We start from the raw sequence: 19,619 nt of genomic DNA, 5'->3' as shown, positions 1-19,619 counted from the left end.
CAGCCACCGTTTCTTAAGCCCAAACCCTCTGTTTTATGGCCGTGACCACAGGGAGCTCAACACCCAACTGCCAGAGTGGGACGTGGCTCTGCCCAGAGGGTCAGTGGGGCACACGAGCCATTGCACTCACACTCCTGACTCACTGCAGTGCTGCAGGGCAGCAGCCCAGCGAGCGGTGACATTACCTGCTCCGGCAGCTTGGGGAATAGGAGTCAGAGCTCTCTGAGCGAGAGTGGCAGCGGCGGTGGCGGTGAGCTTTCCGGGTGCGCCCACGAGAGCTTTGGGAAGCAGAGAAGAAACCGTGGTTAGATAGCAGAACTAGGCTGTAAGACCCAGCAGTTGGAGGCCAAAGTCAACAGCACTTAGATCATAAACCAGATCTGCATTTTAAAGCAAAGGGATCAGTGCGTGAAACATTGCAAAGGACACAAAGGCATGAAAAATTCTCCATCCCTTCACAGCTGCCCTGACATCAAGGCATGTCATCTTACTGAGATCTATGCTAGCATTTAGCTACAAGCTGTTAGGTTGCCTCTGCGCCATGCTGGAAGAAGATCTATGGACAAGTGCACAGGAGCGCAGCAGGCAGCACCAATGCTTTCTGCTTTCAAGACCCTAAAGAGCTATGTCACCCATTCCTCCTTCATCCTGCAGCCCACCCTGACAGCCCATTGCTAAGCCCTGCTTGGGGAGCACTGTCTCTCTGAGCAGCCCAATGCCAAACTCAAACCCTCCCAGACTCCCCATAATACAGGATGCTGGGTACCAGCTTTCCCCACCTTCTCGAGAGCATCCAGCCTGTCCTATAATCTGCTCTTATTATTGTTATAAACATGAAACACAGCCTCCATAACTGCAGCCTACGCTATGCAGGGTTTCTGCTTGAGGGGACAGGACCATTTATTTGACTTCTCATAGGTGCCCAGCTGCAGCTGCTCCATTCTCTTACATGGCCACAAGACAGGGACCAGCAAACTGCACACAGACACAGGTTCACTGTCCTGCTGCTCTTCCCCTTGCTTCATTTGGGCTGTTACAGATGGACCTGGCCCTATTACTGAAGGACTGGTGTTGTCGTTGCCAAAAGCCCCCAGTCCTGCACTCAGGGAGCAGGGTTATGTGAGTGGCAGGCTCTGAAACCTTCTGTGCTTGTTCCTTCTTGTCATGCCCAGTGCCCACCACAGCAGCTATTTTGGGTCTGGTGTGTAACCATCTGCTCAGCCTGGCACTGCTGTGCCAGCACGCAAAGCTGATGATGGGTTAGCTGACAGGAACAATCTGGTTTCATGGCCACGCTGTACCAGCCACTGACACTGCTAACATACCTGCCTGGACAGCATTTAGCAATTTGGCACCATAAGAAATCAGTGAACCAATTGCCTGAGCACAGCATCTCCTCTAAAACAAAAGGGCAACAATGAGGGCAATTGCTTGAACTCTGCTTGGCTGTTTTCTCTGATGCTTTTTATACACTATGATTGTATTTCCAGCATTTTACATTTGGGGAGCTTCCTTCCTTCTGTACAGCTGAAGTCAGCAGCACTGACTGCCTCTCCCTCTCTCCATGCTTTCTCTTCACCTTCTGCATCAGTCCCTCCAGTTTAAGAGTTTTTCCCTATGTTCAGGAAGGACAAACTGCTCCCATATGGTTTAGATAACAAAGATAAGCCAAATCCTGATTCAAGTTGGCTTATGGGATCTCTCTGATCCACAACAGGGAGCAACGGGGAGGCTTGAAGAAACCACGAGTGACTCAGTTCTGATTTCTGAGTTGAAAGATGAGGACTAAAGAGCCCTGGGTGGTTTATCCCCAAAGAGCAATCCCAGAAGCTCTCATTCCCCCCAGTCAGTGCATTACTGCATCTAATCTTTGTTCTAAGCACACTGCTAGGCTAATGCAGGTCGGCCAACACTGTCGTGCGTGGAAGGTGCCCTCTTATACAGATAATCAAGAAAGCTTCAGCTTTATCAATGATCTATGAGATCTCTGGGCACACAGCAGCTCAGTTTGTGGGAAGAAAACAGTGAGTGCATTACTACACATGCAGAAATGCAGAGAAAAGGAGATGGGGTTTCTGCATGCAATAGAGGTGAAGGCAGCACCTCGTAGATTCTAATCTCTTCAGTCCCAATGGGCAGCAAGGTGACATTGGCAGTGCTAGGGGCTCTTGTCCTTCTGTTCCCTTCCTAAGAGTAAGGTTGTGTTGGGAAGAAGTACAGGGCAGGCCCTGCTAATAGCAATCAGACAGCAAATCCCTGTCTGCCAGCTCTTCTTTCCCTAACAGGGTATGCTGAGTCCCAGCAGAGCCAGCCAGGGGTTTGATGCCCAGGCTTCAGCCCCAGAGCTGTTTCTGTGCTCTGAAAGCAGGTGAGAAGCCACAAGTTGCAAAATGGAAGTCTTACAGGCCCTCCTTCTGGCCCCAAAGAACCATGTTTCATACCATACTCCTGTCTGTCCCTCAAGACAAATATTGTGCTTGTCTTCTGCACAACACCAGAGCAGATGGGAACATCAAGTCCGTATTTCAACAGTCTCCATCATCTCTAAACAACCTCTTCTTTTCTCCAGCCCCCATTGCTTTCTGCTCCCATTTGGATATTTGGTTATATCACTAGCAGTCCCTGTGTAACCTCTGAAAGCAGCAAACAAGGAGGAGCTAAAGCCCCTCTCAGTGAGGGCATGCAGAGCTGGGTCTCATACTGCCTTCGTCAGAAGAGCTGGACTTTCTGCTCACAGCTGGCAGGGCAGAGAATATTGTGAATCACTACTTACTGTTTTTTGTGTTTTCTTTCTTCCTTTCTCTTACTTTTGGGGCTTGAGGAACTAAATAAGAAATGGCTAATTAATTTGGAGATTTCTGTTCTGATAGAAATATATATATATATATATACATAGCACACTCACACATCAGCATTACAGCTAATTTGCCCCCAAAACAACATGCAGTTAAAAAATTGAAGGGATGAATGGTTCTGCCTTGACACTGGGGGTCTCAGTTCCTGATGAGAAACCTGGGCTTGGACACAGTCCCCATGGCATCAGTCAACCTTCTGGCTTTACATGCTGTTTGTAGGTGAAACCATAAGAGGAATGAAGGCTCAAGATGCAGAAAGTATCCAACATGGACGAGGTTGCGAGACCCACAGAAGATGGAGGAACCAAGGGGATTCCACAAAGAGGCACAGAAGTGATTCCTGCCTCCACACAGTGAACATCAACCTTGTAAGATCCTGAGGAGACCATTTCTAGGGGATCACCCACACGTGCTCAACTCTTACCTGTGTCTTCTCTTCTTTGAGGATAACCTGCAAGACACAAAGGTGCACACTGAGCACAGCATCTTACAAAACTGGAAGTTTGAATCAGAGACAATCTGGTAAGGTCCATCTTGAGGCTGAGCACTAAGGCAACAATGCACCAGCTAGACAGCCTTGACTCCCTTTTAGCCAGCTGGGCTAACGAGGCAGCTAACAGGACAGCTGGTGCTGGTGGAAGCCACTGGCACACTGCAAATAATTGAGCAATTCACTCTCTGTAGAATCAAACACCTCCTCTGTCCCTGGTGGATTGCTTTTCTCTACTACTGACTCCGCACTGCACTGAGTTTGAAGTTGTCGAGGAGAGTCTAAACCCTGATTTTCTGTACAAAGGACTGAGCAGCAGTCAAAGGAAGAATCCTTTCTGCAAAACTCCAGAGCAGGCTCACAGCCAAACCAGCTTCATGTCTTCCCTCCCGGAGCATGCCTGTAGGAATCACCATGCTGGTGGCCCTTGGAAAAACCTGGGAGAATAGAGGGGGGATACATCCTTCCAGTGAGCCCCCTGCACACTGCCTCACGTCCCATCTGAGCTCCTAGCACAACATCCCACAGAAGACATGGCCTGATGTCCTGTCTAGAAGGGCCGTGAGATGGCCCAAGACAAGGCCAGTTGGGATCTGTAGTTGAGTGGTACCTGGAAATGACCTCCGTTGGTCACTAACGCTCAGTGGTTGATGCCTTTTGGGATGAACTATAAGCTATAGTTCAGCTTGCAGGGGCACAAATGGGTACTACAGGTGTAAAAATGACAAGCATCTGACCTGAGATGGATATCAGGAGATGCCATCCATAAAATAGCATAAGAATCTGTTCTTGGAAAGGATATATTTTAGAGGCATTTCTATCTCCTTCTATTCTCCCTCCCTTTCACCTTTTTCCATAACAAAAAAAGGGCTGCTTTTCACTCTGTTCACCACTTTCAGTAGCTTCTTGCTCTCATTCAATAAATTATAAATACATGAACTTTCCAAGGGAGATGGCATCCACTGTTCTCTGCAAATATTGGTTTAACAGCTGGAAGAAGACAGTGAAATATTTGCAATTCCAAAATTTCATCACTCTCTTTAAATTAAAAACCGGCTTTCAGAACCCGACACATCACAGCAACACTTCCAAAGGAGAAATACCTGTTTCTTTTTCGTTTCTTGGAGCTCTTCTTTTTCTTCTTCTTCACAGGAGAGGGGCTGTAGGAAGGAGACCTGGGGGAGCAGAGAGGCATCAGGGCCAGCACAGCCCCTCACCCCCAGTGCTGCCCACCTTGCACCCGCCACCAGGATTTGGGGCTTGGGCAGAGCTGGGGCTGAGCCCTGTTTAGGTGTAAGGGGAGGGCAGGAGGATGGCCAACAGGGCCCCAGCCCCTCACACCTTCCCCATAAGGCAAGGCCCAGGCCAACATGGCTGCCTCACCTCCGTCGCTTCTTGCGGCTGGATTTCTTCTTCTTCTTCTTCCCCCGGGCCGGCAGCGGTGCACGTTCCCCATCACACGAGGGGCTGAGGAAGGGGGATAAAGCCAAACGAGATTTTAAAATAAATTCATAAAAGCACCATCAGAATGACCTCACTTGGGGTTGCTCACCTCCGCATGCCACCATTCCTACCTGAGGGCTGACCGGGACAGATCAGGGCACCTAATTACCCTCTAATTACCCTCACTTGAAATTGAGTGCCTCCTCCATGGGTTTAATGGAGATATAATGAGGCAGACGCTGTACGTGGCTGCGATGCCAGCTGGTTGTTTGAAATGAGCTTGCTGAGGTTAACAACTCCATGACAGATTTATGGGTTTTACTGCTTTGTAAATATGTTTTAAATAATTAATTGGCATTTGATTTGCATACAATAATTATTGAGACCGGATGAATTTAACAGTAATATAAGACATGGCAAATGTTAAATAGCAATTGATTAGAAAAATACATATTTATTGATGTGCTATGGTGATTTAGTGAGATAAGCATCTCTTACACAGTGGTTAAACTTTGGGGGGGAAAAAAAGCTGTAAATTAATTTCTTTTTAAATTGTGTTACATTTCAGCAAAAAGGAAACACTGCAGTTAATTAATTTGGAGCACTGGGCTGAAAATATGAAATGCACGGGGGCTGATGGCCCTAAAGAAAGGCAGTGAATGATGGAAACTAGAGCACAGGGCCTATGCTTCAGCATCCCCACTGCCTGGAGGTGCCACCATTGGGACCTCGTGGTTGGAAAGCCATCCTCATAGGGATGTGGGATGTGGGCTCCAGCACAGCTCAGCCTCCTCCTCATCTCAGGCCATCGTCAGCTCTTGCCATGTCTGTGCCAGGGCATGGAGAACCTCCAGGCTGTGTGCTCAGCCATAGGCAGCCTGCCTGGAGCCCTCCCCCTGCTCCCAAGATGAAGCCTTTTGTCTTTGAAGTGGAAGCCTCCTCCCTGAGCTGATCTAACTTTAATTGTTCCTCTGTGATTGTAATCAGAGTCTAATTAAAAATACACTTTAGATTATTGTTCCAGTTAGCCTGACATCTGAAGATAGTAAATGCACTTTGTCTCTTTCTTTCCAGCATCTTTAACCAAACAGAAAGGCCTTAATCCCAGTCCAGCAACAAAGGCTGAGACCCCAGCTGCCTTGCTTAGCAAGCTTCATTCATTTTTACCCTTGCAAGTTGTCAGGGGCTAACAAGGTACTGACAACAGAGCGATACCCTAGTTAGGGCAGTGTGCTGCTCTGATCTAGGCATGGGAGATGGGAACTGCTGAGGGTGATCCACAGCTGGAGAAAACCCTACGTGCCCCATAGCACATGGGATGCTGGAGGTTCACATGGTTGTCCAACCCCTGCCCAGATCCCACAGACTCAGCAGGGATGAGAATGACATTTCTTCCACTGAACCTCACGGTGGGGTGGCTCTGTCCCTACCTGCGTGACCTGTGGTGAGCATGGCCACGTCTCTCCTTCCCTCTTGCCCAGCCATTAGTGGTGGAGGTCTCCTTGGACACACAGCTGCTCAGCTTCTCAGGACGTCGATCCTCGGCAGAGTACGGCAGGCAGCTGAGCGTCCCACTGCATGGCAAGAGGCCAGAAAGAGCAATAAGAGAGCTAGAAAACAAAGGGAACCACCTGAGCCGTGCAGGTGCCTGCACAAGCCCCAGGGAGCCCGTGTGAGTAGAGCCCTGCAGATATTTGTATCAAAGAATGGAAGCGCTAATGGAAAGTCGTAAACCATACCCAGTGGGGCACTGAGAACACCACATTTTTGGTGTCGTGCAGAGTATTATACAAATAAATAAAGGAACTGTCAGCAAGGCTGAGCCCAGCCAGGCATTTAGGCTTTAGAAACCATCACAGCCACCATATATGTGCTGAAGGGCCAGGGCCAGGAGTGGTGCACATCTCGGGGGTTCAGTGGTGCCAGGAAGGAAGCTAATATGCTATTCCATGGGAAAGCAGCACATCAGCCCCAGCTAGCCATGGCCAGAGGCTTGCAGCCCCTGGGAACATCTTTCTGCCTGCCCCTGGCATGAGAATCACAATTCTGGGGGCTGGAGCTGGTGCAGGAGCATCTATCGAAGAGACTTCATTCCTATTTCAACCCATGTTCTTATAAGAACCCCACCTTTTCTAACAGCCCTTTCTTTCTTGGAGCACAGTTTGCAATGCCTGAAGGTTTAGGGATGAACATTAGGCAAACACATACACTGAGGGTCAATGGGATGATGCTGGAGGAAATATTTCCCACCCAGGACATACAGGAGGTGATGCTGGCAGATCCAATGGTCCCTCCAGCTTTAAAATCTATTATTCTGCTTGTAAAAAATCTCCCAGTCTTTTCCCATTATCTGCGTTATTTTTAACCATCCAGGAAGCTACATGGTTAATTGCTTTCTTTGTGTGAGCTAATTAGCTTGTGGCATTTCCCAACCCCCTTTTAAGAACAGTCTTCTGAGGCTCAGTCATTAGGATCCATTAAAAATGTCCCCAAATTAATGACCTGTGCAAAGCTGGAGCAGCTCCAGTAGTGCGGATGGGGGCTCTCCCTGGGCACAGTGGGTGATGTCCCCACTAATGGCATTTCAGGTCTCGGCGTTGAAGCACATTAGCCTGAAGGCAACCAAGGGCTGCTGTCCTGCTACACGCTGGGGACCATTTCTTCTGGGCTTGGAAGTAATTATTGATGGAAATAATTATTCTCCAATCCCATCAAAGGCTGGCTTCAATTCAACCCAATACTCTCCTCCGGTGAAAGCTGAGAGTCACTAACGCTCTAAACGGGCTGGTAATCCTTTTGCGTTAAGCTCCATAGACATTGATTGAATAGATAGATATAAACATATACTTTTTTTTTTTTTTTTTTTCATCTTTCAAGGGCTGGGCCATGACAGCTTGGAAAGACACGGAGGACAGGGCAAAGGCACAGGGTGTTTGCTGCCTCGGGAACAAACCATGGCCGCATCCCCATCGCAGTGCTCAGCACCATGGGCACATGCCATGCCATCAGACCATGAGATGCGCTGGGTGACATAGCCCCCTCCCCTGTCTTCAGGCTCCTGAGTCCCCAAGCCATCTCCTGCCACAAAGCTCTCATCAAGCAGCCTTTCTCCTGCAGCTCCTCATCGCTGGAGGAGCGAGAAGCTGAAAAACTGCCTTCCTGGTGAGCTTCGTTTGAAGGGCGCAGCGGGGTTGGGTGCTGGATCATAGAATCATAGAGTCATGGGATCGTGAAGGCTGGAAAAGACCTCTCAGACCCTCAAGCCTAAGGCCAGCCCACCTCACCGTGCCCATAACCACATCCCTCAGTGCCACATCTCCATGTTCCTTTGAACAACTCCAGGGTTGGTGACCCCACCACTCCCTGGACAGCTGTGCCAGTGCATCACCTGCAAAAAGACACCTGCACCCCCAGCCCTGGCACCCTGCTGACCCACATCCACTGTGCCACAATCCTCTCAAAACGCATCACTGTGCAGAGGAGGCTTTTTGCGTTGGTGAAATCATCCTTTTCTTTCTCTCTTGCTTTCTGCCTCTCCTCAGTTGATTGAAAAAGAAAATGGTTGAACCGCTCTTTTGACCCAGCAGAAGGAGGGGGGGAAAGGAGAAGGTTGTAAAGAGATTTCCACGCCAAAACTCATGCAGATGTGTTTACGTAAATCCCTTTGAAATAGACACTAAAAATACCTCTTTAAAATTAGGAGGTGGGGGAGGTTGTAAGTGCTCTCCACAAACAGAGACACAAAACCACCCCACGGCAGGTTCCTTCCCCACCTCATTCAGACCTCTGTTATTAGTGCAGCAGGAGCCCTGCCGTTTGTTATTGGAAATTATAATAGCAAATCACTGCGATATTTTCCCTGATTGCATGGATCCTGAGCCAGTTCAATTTTAATCTTCTCTCCACTATTTCCTTGTGCATCAGCAGAGGCACCAGCTGCAGAAAAGCGCGTGGCTTTCTTGAAGCAGCTTAAGCACAGAAAAGAAACACAATTCCATAATAGGTGTTTTTCATCCAATTTTGGCCTCTATGGCTCACCCCCCTCCCACATCCCTGCATCCCGCTGCAAGACCAAACCCGGCAGCAGCTCCTTTTTGCTTCTTGGCCTCCAGAAATGTTTCACAACCTCTCTTATCACACCCTGGGCCAAAAAAGCAGCTCGGCTCTTCGTTTTTCCAGCAGCTGATTTGCTATGCATGGCTGTGTAAGAACAGAGGCGTCCCTGCTGGTGGCAGGGTTGGTGCCAGGTGCTCCAGGGACACTGCATGGTCACAGCCCGGGGATGGGGTTAGGGATGGGATGGGATGGGGATGGTAAAGACATGAGGATGGGATGGGCACAGGGATGAGAATCAGATGAGGACAAGGATGGGATGGGGATGGAGATGGAGATGAGGATGGGGAGAGTGAAGCAATGAAGATGGGGGCAGGGTTCAGGATGGGGAGGGGATTGAGGATGGGATGAGGATGAGGATAGGGTTGGGAATGGGGATGATAATAGGCACAGTGATAGGAATGGCTCCATCTCCATCTCAAACTCCTGCTGGAGGCAGCTGTTGGCAGCACTGGGGCAAGTGTCTCCACCATAGCTTAGAGTTGCTAGAGTCCTAATCAGGTCCCTGCCTTTGGATGTCCTCCTCCCCACGATGCTGCTCTCAGGGAACAGCCCTGTGCCTCTCCTGTTTGCAAATCTCCCTCCCTAAACACCCTGCAGGTTTCAACTCCTGGAAAGTTGACAGTGATGTCAACCAGCTCCCATCCCCACACCAGACAGGGCCGTGGGTCCTTGCTGCAATTCCCTTGCCCAAAGTCCCGCTCTGTTGAGCAGGGCAAATGGCAGCAGGATAAATAGTTTATTTGCCAATAACATAGCTCGTTAACTTTTAATCGAATAGCGGATTGTGAGCACACAGTTGTCGGGAGCAAAGGGAGATGGCTTTGAGCACGGATCTTAGCAGGGCTCATCGGGCATGAAGGGAGCACAGGGAGGTCTGGCAGATGCTCCACATGGAGCAGGAGTGTTCCCTTTGGTGCTCAGACAAAGCTTATTCCCCCTCTGTTTGCAATAAGGAACTCAGCAACAAATTTCTCCCACCAGAGAGACTCCCAGCCCAGGCAGGGAGGTGGCAAGAGGCTCCCGAGGGGAAGGTCTGGCCCCGGGCTCCCAGCCCTGAGGCTGCAGACAGTCATTCCCCTGCTCAGCACATCCATCTTTAATTGGGTGTAATAATAATTTTATTGCTTGCTGGGATTTGTGAGGCTGAACTAATATTTGCAAAACGCTTTGCTATCCTCTGCTGAAAGGCAACCCGGAGTGGCAAAGCCCCTGTGCCATTCACATCGGGATAATCCAGAATTATTCATAAACAAAATCAAGATTATGCAAATATATTCATTAGTTCTCAGCATACCTCCAGGAAAATAGAGGAATTAGTCTTGTTAACAATTGTATATTATGTAAGCGTGCGGCTAAGCACACAGACACGCTCCCCATCCACCTGGGGCTCATCCCAGGCTCTTGGAACACTGCAGAAAGAGGTGAATTTGGGCTCAGGGTGGTCCCAATGTGCCACTGTCCCCTCGCTGTCCTTCGGCATGGTGTGACCAGTGCCCAGCCTTGTGCCCAGGACACGACGGGATCAGCAGATAAAGGTGCGCTGAAAACACTGCGCAGTTTAATTAATGCCACATGCCTCTCACTCCATAGGTTGTGTGGGTTGTTAATTATTTTTATAAAGAAAATAATTAGTCCCAATCAAGGCAGAAGCTCTCCAGAATTACAGCTCATTAACTGCTCTCACATTTTTTCTGTTCTATAAAAAGTCGCGTGGTGCTGATGAAAATTATAGACCCTTGGAATCAGCATTAAATACAAATTCAGACAGTGTTACCATCCCATTACCATCAACTGCATCGACTTGGCTTTGATAATTGCAGCTGGAGATGAAGTGCAGGGATTTCTGCTCTGTGCAATCTCTGCAAACAAGCGCTGTGCCCATCAGCCTGCCGGAACCAACGTGACACCGAGCAAACGCAGCCCTGAGGAGGGCACAGCCACCAAGGAGACTGGGAAGGCTTTTGTGGGTGGATGATTGGATGCTCAGGTTTGGGGCAAAGGGAACAGGCAGCAGCCTGGAAGCGGCGGGTTTATGATGTGGGACATGGGACACATGGGATCACAGAATCATTAAGGTTTGAAAGACCACTGAGGTCATCTGGTCCAACCCTAATCCGTGCCGTGTTCGCTCCAGACCACATCACTCAGTGCAACATCTGCACTTTCCTTGAACACCTCCAGGGATGGAGACCTGACCACTCCCTGGGCAGCTTATGCCACTGCATCACCAGCAGATGCTCCAGGGGGGATGCAGGAGCGCTCCAAGCACCTTCAGCTGGGTCATCCCAGGGCTGGTTCTATTGAACGATGCAGAGGCTTCATTCAAAGCCTGATTGAAAGAAATCAGAGCATGGTAAAGTGAGGTCAGGGCAAATCAATAGCAGAGCGGTGGGGAGGGTGAGCGGGGTGCTGGCTCTGCTGCTTCTGCACCATGAACAACAAGGTGAGCCCCAGCCTTTGCTCCATGAGGAATATAGCTGAGAGCCAGAATGTGGAATTGGAGAAGGAATGGAAAGTGGGGATGGGGGCAGTGAGCAGAGTGACCCCGGAGGAGCAGCACTGAGCCCCATGGCCTTGGTCCTGCTGACCAGGCTGGAGCTGGGCCAGCTGCAGCCAGCTGCTCATTTCATTAATGGAGAGACATCAATTAAACATGGAGTGTTGAACGGGGTTGTCAGCAGATCAATTAGCCCCAACCTCAGCATGGGGACTCAGGGACTGTTTCAGCCCCAAGATGCCCTGCGCAAGCACTCCTGCCCCAAAAGAGGTCATTTTCAGCCAAACCCTGCCCCAAAAGAGGCCAATTCCAGCCAAACCCTGCCCCAAAAGAGGTCATTTTCAACCCAAATCTGCCCCAAAAGAGACCAATTTCAGACCAGTCCCACTGTCCTTAGAAAAGGGCAAGAACAGTGCAGGGACTGCAGTGCATTCCCCAGCACCTTTCTCTCTTTTAATAGAGTTTGTTCCTACTTCCAGTTCTTTAAGCTCTCTTCGCAGTCCCTGCTGCACTAGCAGGGAAGGCACTTGTGAGAAAAAAAAAAAAAGAAAAAAAAATTGCTATTTTTACACTCCCAGTGTTTGTCAGCACTTTCAGCTTACCCGTGGAGGGGAGGTGGTGGCACCAGGACTGCATCGCACCAGTGCACCATCACTGCTCCTGTGCCAACGGGCCCCATTCCTCTGCCTGCTGAGCACCAATGGGTTCCAAATTGGGGTGTCCCTTCTGGGCACCCAACTGTCCCTCAGTTGCTGTATGGTCACGCAAAGTGCCCAGCCCCACTGCCAACCCCAGGCACAGATGGGATTTTATGCCCTGCTCTGGGCTTTGCAATGGCAGAGAGGTTTCAGTGGCCACGGGAAGAAAAGGTAAGGAAAAAAGAAAAAGAGAACGAAGAATTGCAGTCATGCATGAAATGATTTCATTTCACTGAGGAAGGGATTGCCTTTGGAAAGTTCATATTATGGAAAAACGCACATGAAGGTCCGACTGCAGGGAGAGGGGCAGGGAGGGGGAGTGGAGAGCCCCAGCCCTATGGATGGGTAAACCCCCCCCAGCACTGACCTGCCCACGTCTCACAGCCCCAAATATTTGTTAGTTAAACCTTAAAGGAGTGGTGCAGGGTTATGAGCCCTCTCCAGACGGTCCTGTCATGCCAAGATGGGCTAAGTCATTTTTTTGGACACATCTCCCATTCCTGAGTCGGTGTCAGGAATGGGGTGGGGGAAGATTAGCCTCATGTGGTTTCCTGCAGCCCCTCACCCCGATGGGGACCCGAAGCCCTGCAGCCCCTCACTTTGTCCCAGATTCATCCTCCAGAACTCCACAAGACCCCGTGCTGCCACACCGTGCCCTGGGACGCAGACAGTGCCTTTGGGGACCGATGAATTTTTACCATTGGGAATCACCCCAGCACCAAGCCAGGAATGGGGCTGAGAGAAGAGGAACACAAGGAGGAGGAAGGCTCTATGGCTCCTGTGGGCATCCCCGGTTCTGCTCTCACCCCCAGCAGCCCTCGAGCTGCCTAATGAGTGCAGCCGCCGTGCAGCTGGAGCCGGCGGGCAGGGGCTGACAAAGCCGCCCTATTGACGGCGCCCCGAGCACGGGGGCTTTGCTTCTCCCCCCTCTGCTTTCCTCCTCCAGGCCCGCTCCCCCCGCTGGGCCGCGGCCATGGGCTCATTAGCGCTGCGGCTCGTTGGGCGCAGGAAGGAGCAGATGGCAGCCAGGCCCCGCTGAGCAGATGCCCGATGGACAGGGGGGGGATTAGCAGAGCTGGGGGCCCTCCGGCAGCACAGCCCGGTGCTGACACGTGGGGACCGAGCGGGATGGTGGGGGATGAAGGAATCAGTGATGTGCCCAGAGAGTTGCAGGTTGGGGTGGCAGAGAGCTGGGCCCCATCTCAACCCTGAAATCACTGCCGATTGCAAATTGGGCAGTGAAACCACGTGTAGCACAACACATCCTGGGGGATTAGGGGTTAAAATAAATCCCTGCGCTGGCCCGGGGTGACCCACTTCAGCCATCTGGCAGCAGGGATGCGGCTGGTACTTGGGGTGCCAGTGGGCAGTGGCGGCCCCGTGCCCCTTGGTGGGAGAAGCAGCATCCCACAGCTGCTCCGTGGGGCTGTGCGCAGGTAATAACAATAATGAACAGCCACCCACTGCCTTAAAATAAAAGACTCAGCAAGAAGAAAGTGGAGATGGAAAAGGAGGGACTTCAGCTCTTCCCTCTGTGCCACAGTATTCAGTATCCACTTTGCTCTATGGAGTCAAGGGCAGACCCCTGAGTGCAGCCCCTGGCTGGGCACGAGTGAGATTAATGTATTCTTTTGTTCCAGATGAAATGTGGCTTTAGCAGGGCTTTAACCCTGCAAACCCCCTAGAGTGCCTGTCGGGAATTAGGATGGAAGAGGCTTTATCTGCAGGGCCGGACACCCTGGGGAAGCACTGTACTCTGATCTGGGGCTGTGCATGGACCCAAAAGGCAAGAACCCCACAGACCTCTCCGGGAGGAGGAAAATCCCCTTCTGCAATGGGAACCCCACGCTGCCCGCATCTGCCAAGCTGGGAGGAAACAGGGACACAGATGGTCACCGTAGTGTTGTGCTGGGCTCCCTGCTCCCTTCATCCCTCTGCCTGCTGGCACAGAGGGCTTTGCTCTTAGATCAGTTCTGCAGTGAAGCCTTTGGGATCGCAGCCCAGTTGTGAAAATGCTGTAAGAGCCACTGCTGCCCATGGTGCCCCAAGCTGAGCTTCCCCAATCTCCAAACCTGATTGATCACTAACGGAGAAGTGGAAGCATTCAGTGACCTCAGTGTGGGTCCCCATGGGCTCTCAGATGTTTGGTGCAGGCTGATCCCCCAGCCCTCTCCTGCACCGATCCAACACCTTCACTAAACTCTGGTGACACTGAGCAATGGAAAGAAGCTTCGCTCCCTTTGAAAAACAGTGCAAAGATGCTCTTAGCCAATATTGTGACAGCCAACAGAATAAAAATGTTCTGAATTTGAGGATGTGTTGTTGTGAGGAAGTCACACAAATCCCTGCGCATCCCAGCAGAGCTCAGTGGGTACCAGCAGCCCCTCAGTCCCATTTTGTGTGGTCTGACCCTGCTGCCCTGGGCTTTGGCTCCAAGGGAAGGAGGGGGACAGACAACCAGAGGGACATGTGCTGGGGGGCTGCATGGCTGAGCCCCCACCCCAAAACTATAATCCAGCCCCTAACACTACTCCAGGCTCCAAAGAGCCAAAGTTTTCCACTTGGGGAGGGGGGAACAGAAAGCTCAGATCCCCCAGCCGCAGGCAGCCCCTGTGACCCCAGCCCCTAAATAAGACATTTGCAGAGGGAAGCAGCCCTCAAACCGAGGGTTCCCCACGCCCTTACCTGGGCAGCGGTTTGCGGGCGGTGATGCTGGCCACGATGATGCTCTCCGGTCGCGGTGTGGCCACGGCTTTGAAGGTTCCTCGCCAGAACTTCTCGAAGAGCTGCTTCTCGCCCTGCTGCACGCTGGCCATGGCCCCGGCACGGCTCGGCACGGCCGCTCTCCGCGGTGCTGATCTCTACATCCCTCCTGACCGCGCACGGCTCGGTTCGGTGCCGGCTTGGGTTCAGTCCAAGGTTTAATGAGGGATATCCCGTTTCGGTAGGGTTGGAGGGGAGAGTGTGAAGCCGAGCCAGCTCCCGGCTCCCGTTTTGTGGCAGCGAGGCGGGGAATGGGGCCGGGCCCGCTCTTGTCCCCTCCCCGGTGCCGCCTCCCACAGCTGCTCTGCCGGGAGCATCCCTGGACCAAGAGCATCCTTGGCTGGGAGCACCAGGATGGTCCTCGTGGGGCCCATTTCGGCTGCGCAGGAAGCATCCCGGAGCTCTCGGCCCTTGGAGGGGATTTGTCTCTTGCAGCACAAGGGACAGTGACCTTGGATGGATGCTCTGCTCCCTGTCGTGTCTCGCAGAGCCACGTGCTGATTTATGTAAGCAACCGGGGGATAATGGAGCCAGCAACAATAGCCAGGAACAATAGAGAAAGAAGAAAAATCACAGAGGACTTGAGCACTTTCTTGTGATAAATACACGTGCAGCAGGGCCAGCTCCATCCCATCGCTGCAGCTTGGTGCCCAAATGCCCAATCGGGCACTGGTACCTGCCCTGAGGTTTGCAGGATGCAGCTAACAGCCGAGGTCCCCGTGCACCATGCAACATTTCCACCATTCCCCTCTTTAACCCCACAGCCATCCCCACCAGTCCAGACCCTGTCCCTGGGGCTGGAGACTGGAGTTGTTTGAAACACCCCCAGATTTGCTGCCAAACACTGGGGATAATAAATATTTGCACTATTAAATTAGCAGCACGGGTGGTGTGTGTGCAGGGGGAAGGCAGTGATTGTTACAAGCAGAAACCTCTCCTGGCGTACCTCATGGAGACATCAGCGAGCTAATTAAGCAATTGGCTCCGTTAACGGAGGCTCCTAGGAATACACTTCCCCACTATAGAATAACTGCGCTGTAATAAATTGCCTCATAAATAAACAGCCCAAAAAAGCAACATAAGATGCCCAGAAAAAGCTCTGTGCGATAAGCAGAGGCGATGCTGGGTGCTACCGGCACTACCAGCGCAGTCCCAGCACCACACCCTGCAGGGAGCAGCCCCGTGGGGATGCTCCATCCCCTTTTTCTTCCCCCCCCCATCCTAAGGGCCCAGCCCCCCTTACCCACCCCAGTCCCAGATTTTGATTTGGGAGATGACAGCCAAAAGCTGCCCGGGGCATTCGGCTGCTGCCATGGATGAGCACAGGGAGCTCAGCAGGACGGATCTGCGCCTGCTGAGAGGTACCCAAGGGGAAGAAAGCAGAAAATGTGTTTACCCAGGATTACATTTTAATCTCTTCTCCCTTCCAGAGTGAATAAAGCTGGGTTTGTCCTGGAGCTGGACAAATATTTTTCTATAGATGTCGTATTATTCCTTGGTTTTGGATTGCTTGCTTTGTGCTTTACACATTGCAGAACCCGGTGGATACTGATTGCCCACTGCAGCTGCTATTCCGTGCCCATTGGTTCTTGTAGTCCCCAAATACCCAACAAAGCAGAACCGAGCCTGTCCCTGTGGTCCTGTGGCCAGGACAGTGGCATTGTACCATCCTGTGACTTTGAGGGCATCTCCATCCATACCTCTGTTCCCACTTTGCTCCCCATGAGTGAAGGCTCTTCGGCAGCCTGGTTTTGCACAAAACCTCCCTGTATCCACCTCCACCCGTCTTCCAGCCAAGCAGGTTTCCTGCAAATGCAGAAAATCAATAATTACCTCTGGAAGTATTCATTAGAACTCAAGAGTCAATAAACAAAGGCTGTGAGTACCCTCTATTCATTACATTCAGCAGCACCTACCAATTATTCCCTCTGCTAAGCCAGTCCCAGCAAGCGGTGGGGAGATTCTGGTTGTACACTGAGGATGCAGCACGTCTTGTGTCCATCCCTCCCATGCCAGCATTCATCTCTCCCTTTAGAAACATCCATTTCATGGAAAGTTTTCCCCATTGAGAAGCTCCCAAGAACAGCCCCCCACCATTGGGTCCATTCACTGTCCCCACAGCTGGGAACATCAAACGATGAGGCTTTGGAGGTGACTTTGGAGGGGAGAGAGAAAAGGGTAAGGAGAAAAAGCCCTTTTTTCCTTGAAATAGAAGTAGGGAGATGCACTGCCCTACAGATGTGGGAAGGTGGACATTTTGGAAGCTGGTGGCATCACCATTGTCACCAGGTTGGCACCACCCGCATGGTGATAGACATTCCCATCCCATCCCAACCCATCCTCTGCCACCCTGTCCATCCCTTCCATAAGGCTGCCCCATCTCAACTCAACCCATCCCTCCCTTCCATGGAGACATCAGCTGGAGCAGGCTTTTTCCAAGTTCCATTCTGTACAGTTTCATGGCCTTGTGCGCCGTGCAGGGGGACAGGCACCCCTCTCACTAATGCAGCAATTAGACGTGTTCACATTAACCAGATAATTAAGCAGAAAGGCACTAATTGAATAAACAGGAGAACTGAATGCCAATGACATGGGGAGAAAGGAGGCTGGGGATGAGTGGCTGAGGGACAGCCACTGCCATGCAAGCTTTCAGAGCTGCGGAGAACAAGCAGAGGATTTGGGGAGCAGACACTTCCTGCTGAGAAGCGTTAATAGAATGCGGAAATGTTTTACTGCACTGTGATTTTAGATATTTTTGAATGCAGCTGCAGCTCCGTTCCATTCCGGGCTAATTTAAGCTCCAGTTAAACCAGACTAAATTACAGCCCCGGGAACTGATGTGACAGGGAATGCATCCAGGAGCCCCAAATCCTGCTGACCTTGCTGTCTCCTTCCAACTGGACTGGACTGGACTAAGAGCCCCTGGCAAAACATCACTGCATGTCACCAAGGGACTGCAAGCAACCCTCGGTGCCCTCTGGTTTCCAGCTGAGCAGGGCAGGACCCCGTTGTTCTGGGACCAGCAGGATTAGCCTTGGGGACAGGAGACAAGCGAGCCCCAATGGGATGGATGTGCCACCCCAGCTGTGGAACCCACAGCCCCTCTGTTTGCTCCAGAAGACCAAGTGGTTGTCTGAGACCAAAGCAGCAAAGGTCAGGGGAGCAGAGGCTGTTTGCCCTCAGATTTATTATTATTTTTTAATAGAATAAAGAGGAGATTATTAGATACAATTAATTGTTCACACTGTACAGGAGATGAAAGTGTGGGGAGTAAGCAGATGCCGGTCACGATTCGGCGCTCATTAAGGCAAGAGCAAGATTCATCTCGTACACATGATTAACTCCTGGCCGCTGATGATTTACATGGCAGATGATCAAAAGAGAATTAATTACCCCACAAACAGGGCTGCCTCCAGTCTGGCCCCAGCAGTGCTGCTAGCGGTAGAGCCCTCGGTCCCCAAAACTGAGTCCACAGCCACCACACTGCTCAGACAACTGCACTGCAGCCATTCCCTGCGAGCAGCTGCAGAACAGGAGATCCAGGCACATTCCTCCGCCACCAGGGATGCTCTACCCCACTGAGTTCCTCCATCCAAGAGAGAAGTGCATGCCTAAAGCCCACAGAGCCCAACCCAAGCCAGGGCATCTGCTGGCCCCCCAACTTAGCATCCGTTGCTCAGATAATAAACCTGTGCTGATTGTCACCTTTATTTTGAAGATATGAACTCCTGCAGGAGTCACCTTCAGCACTCGGCCCTTCCCAAGGTGGTGGGAGATGAGCTGATTGCATGCAACTGATTAGCAATTAGCCTGGCATGCTCCAGCTGTAAATACGGACACCAGGGCTGAGGAGGAGGAACCTGGGGGGGTCCTGTGTGCTGATATTGATAAGGAGAGGGGCACACAGACCCTGCACAGAGGAGCAGATTCCAAAATAATCTCAAGGATTTTGGCAGCCTGCAGCACTCGAGTCCCAGAGGGCACTGCATCCTGCTGTCTGTCCAACTGCATAAGAATTGTGTCTTTAATATGGGGCTGGGATATGGGCCCGTAAATAACATGCCATAACATAATTTACAGATTGGTATAGGCTGTTAATGGCTGGGGGATGCTTGGGGACAGCTCCTCTTCCAACTCCAAGGGGTTCGGAGTCCCTAGGGGGCACAGGGCTGGCATGGTGACAGGGTTCCAGCCCCAAGGGACTGAACTGAACCCAGATCACCCAGCGCCACTGCCCCCAGGACCACGAGGTTGGCACGCGCCTGTTGCAAGTTTCCATCTCTCTGCCCATAGCTTTTAGAGGCACTCAGCTGCAGATGGTCTCTGTGACCCAAGTCCCCATTCCCATGGGCTTTAAAAGCCTCAGCATAAAAGAAATTAATAACAAAGTGAATTGTACTTGAAGGCAGCTACTGGAGTGAGGAAGGCAATGCCTGGAGCTCAGGGTCTGTGGCAGTGCAGGCGAGCAAGACGTGCTCCATGGTCCTGCAGTGCTGGCAGTGATGGATGAGTCCACTTCCAGAGCAGACTGAAGCAGGGTGGCTGAAAACCAAAGCGTGCCGAGGGCCAGCATGCTGCCTGCCCAAAACACTGCATGCAGAAGTCTGATGGCACTGTGGCAGAGGCCAGTGGGAGTCTGGGTTCTGCCAGCCCTGCCTCAGCGAGCTGGGAGGGGTGGGTTTGCCCCTTGCTGTCCCATGAGGTTTGAATGGATGTTCATCCCTCATGCTGCTCCTGGCCCATGGTGTTTGATTCAA

General features: G+C 51.5%; 1 protein-coding gene across 19 annotated transcripts in view; it reads right to left on the bottom strand.

Annotated features, from left to right (window-relative positions):
• The window catches only part of SRRM4 (serine/arginine repetitive matrix 4), a 57,835-nt gene that overhangs the window by 14,208 nt on the left and 24,008 nt on the right, over positions 1–19,619 (bottom strand). For all 19 annotated transcript variants that reach the window (XM_090120950.1, XM_090120958.1, XM_090120955.1 and 16 more), the window contains 8 exons: positions 16,563–16,668; positions 14,785–15,359; positions 6,219–6,362; positions 4,729–4,812; positions 4,449–4,520; positions 3,280–3,306; positions 2,774–2,824; positions 186–278 (listed from right to left, as the gene is read on the bottom strand). In XM_090120950.1, coding sequence (XP_089977076.1) covers positions 186–278; positions 2,774–2,824; positions 3,280–3,306; positions 4,449–4,520; positions 4,729–4,812; positions 6,219–6,362; positions 14,785–14,915 — 602 coding nt within the window. In that variant the 5' untranslated portion in view covers positions 14,916–15,359; positions 16,563–16,668. The remainder of the gene's footprint in view (positions 1–185; positions 279–2,773; positions 2,825–3,279; positions 3,307–4,448; positions 4,521–4,728; positions 4,813–6,218; positions 6,363–14,784; positions 15,360–16,562; positions 16,669–19,619) is intronic.

Source organism: Phasianus colchicus, chromosome 18 (assembly GCF_987193195.1).
Source record: "Phasianus colchicus chromosome 18, bPhaCol1.hap1.1, whole genome shotgun sequence".
NCBI classification, from domain to species: Eukaryota; Metazoa; Chordata; class Aves; order Galliformes; family Phasianidae; genus Phasianus; species Phasianus colchicus.
Note: the sequence above shows the minus strand (reverse complement) of the source record. Positions and strands in the feature narration are given on the sequence as shown.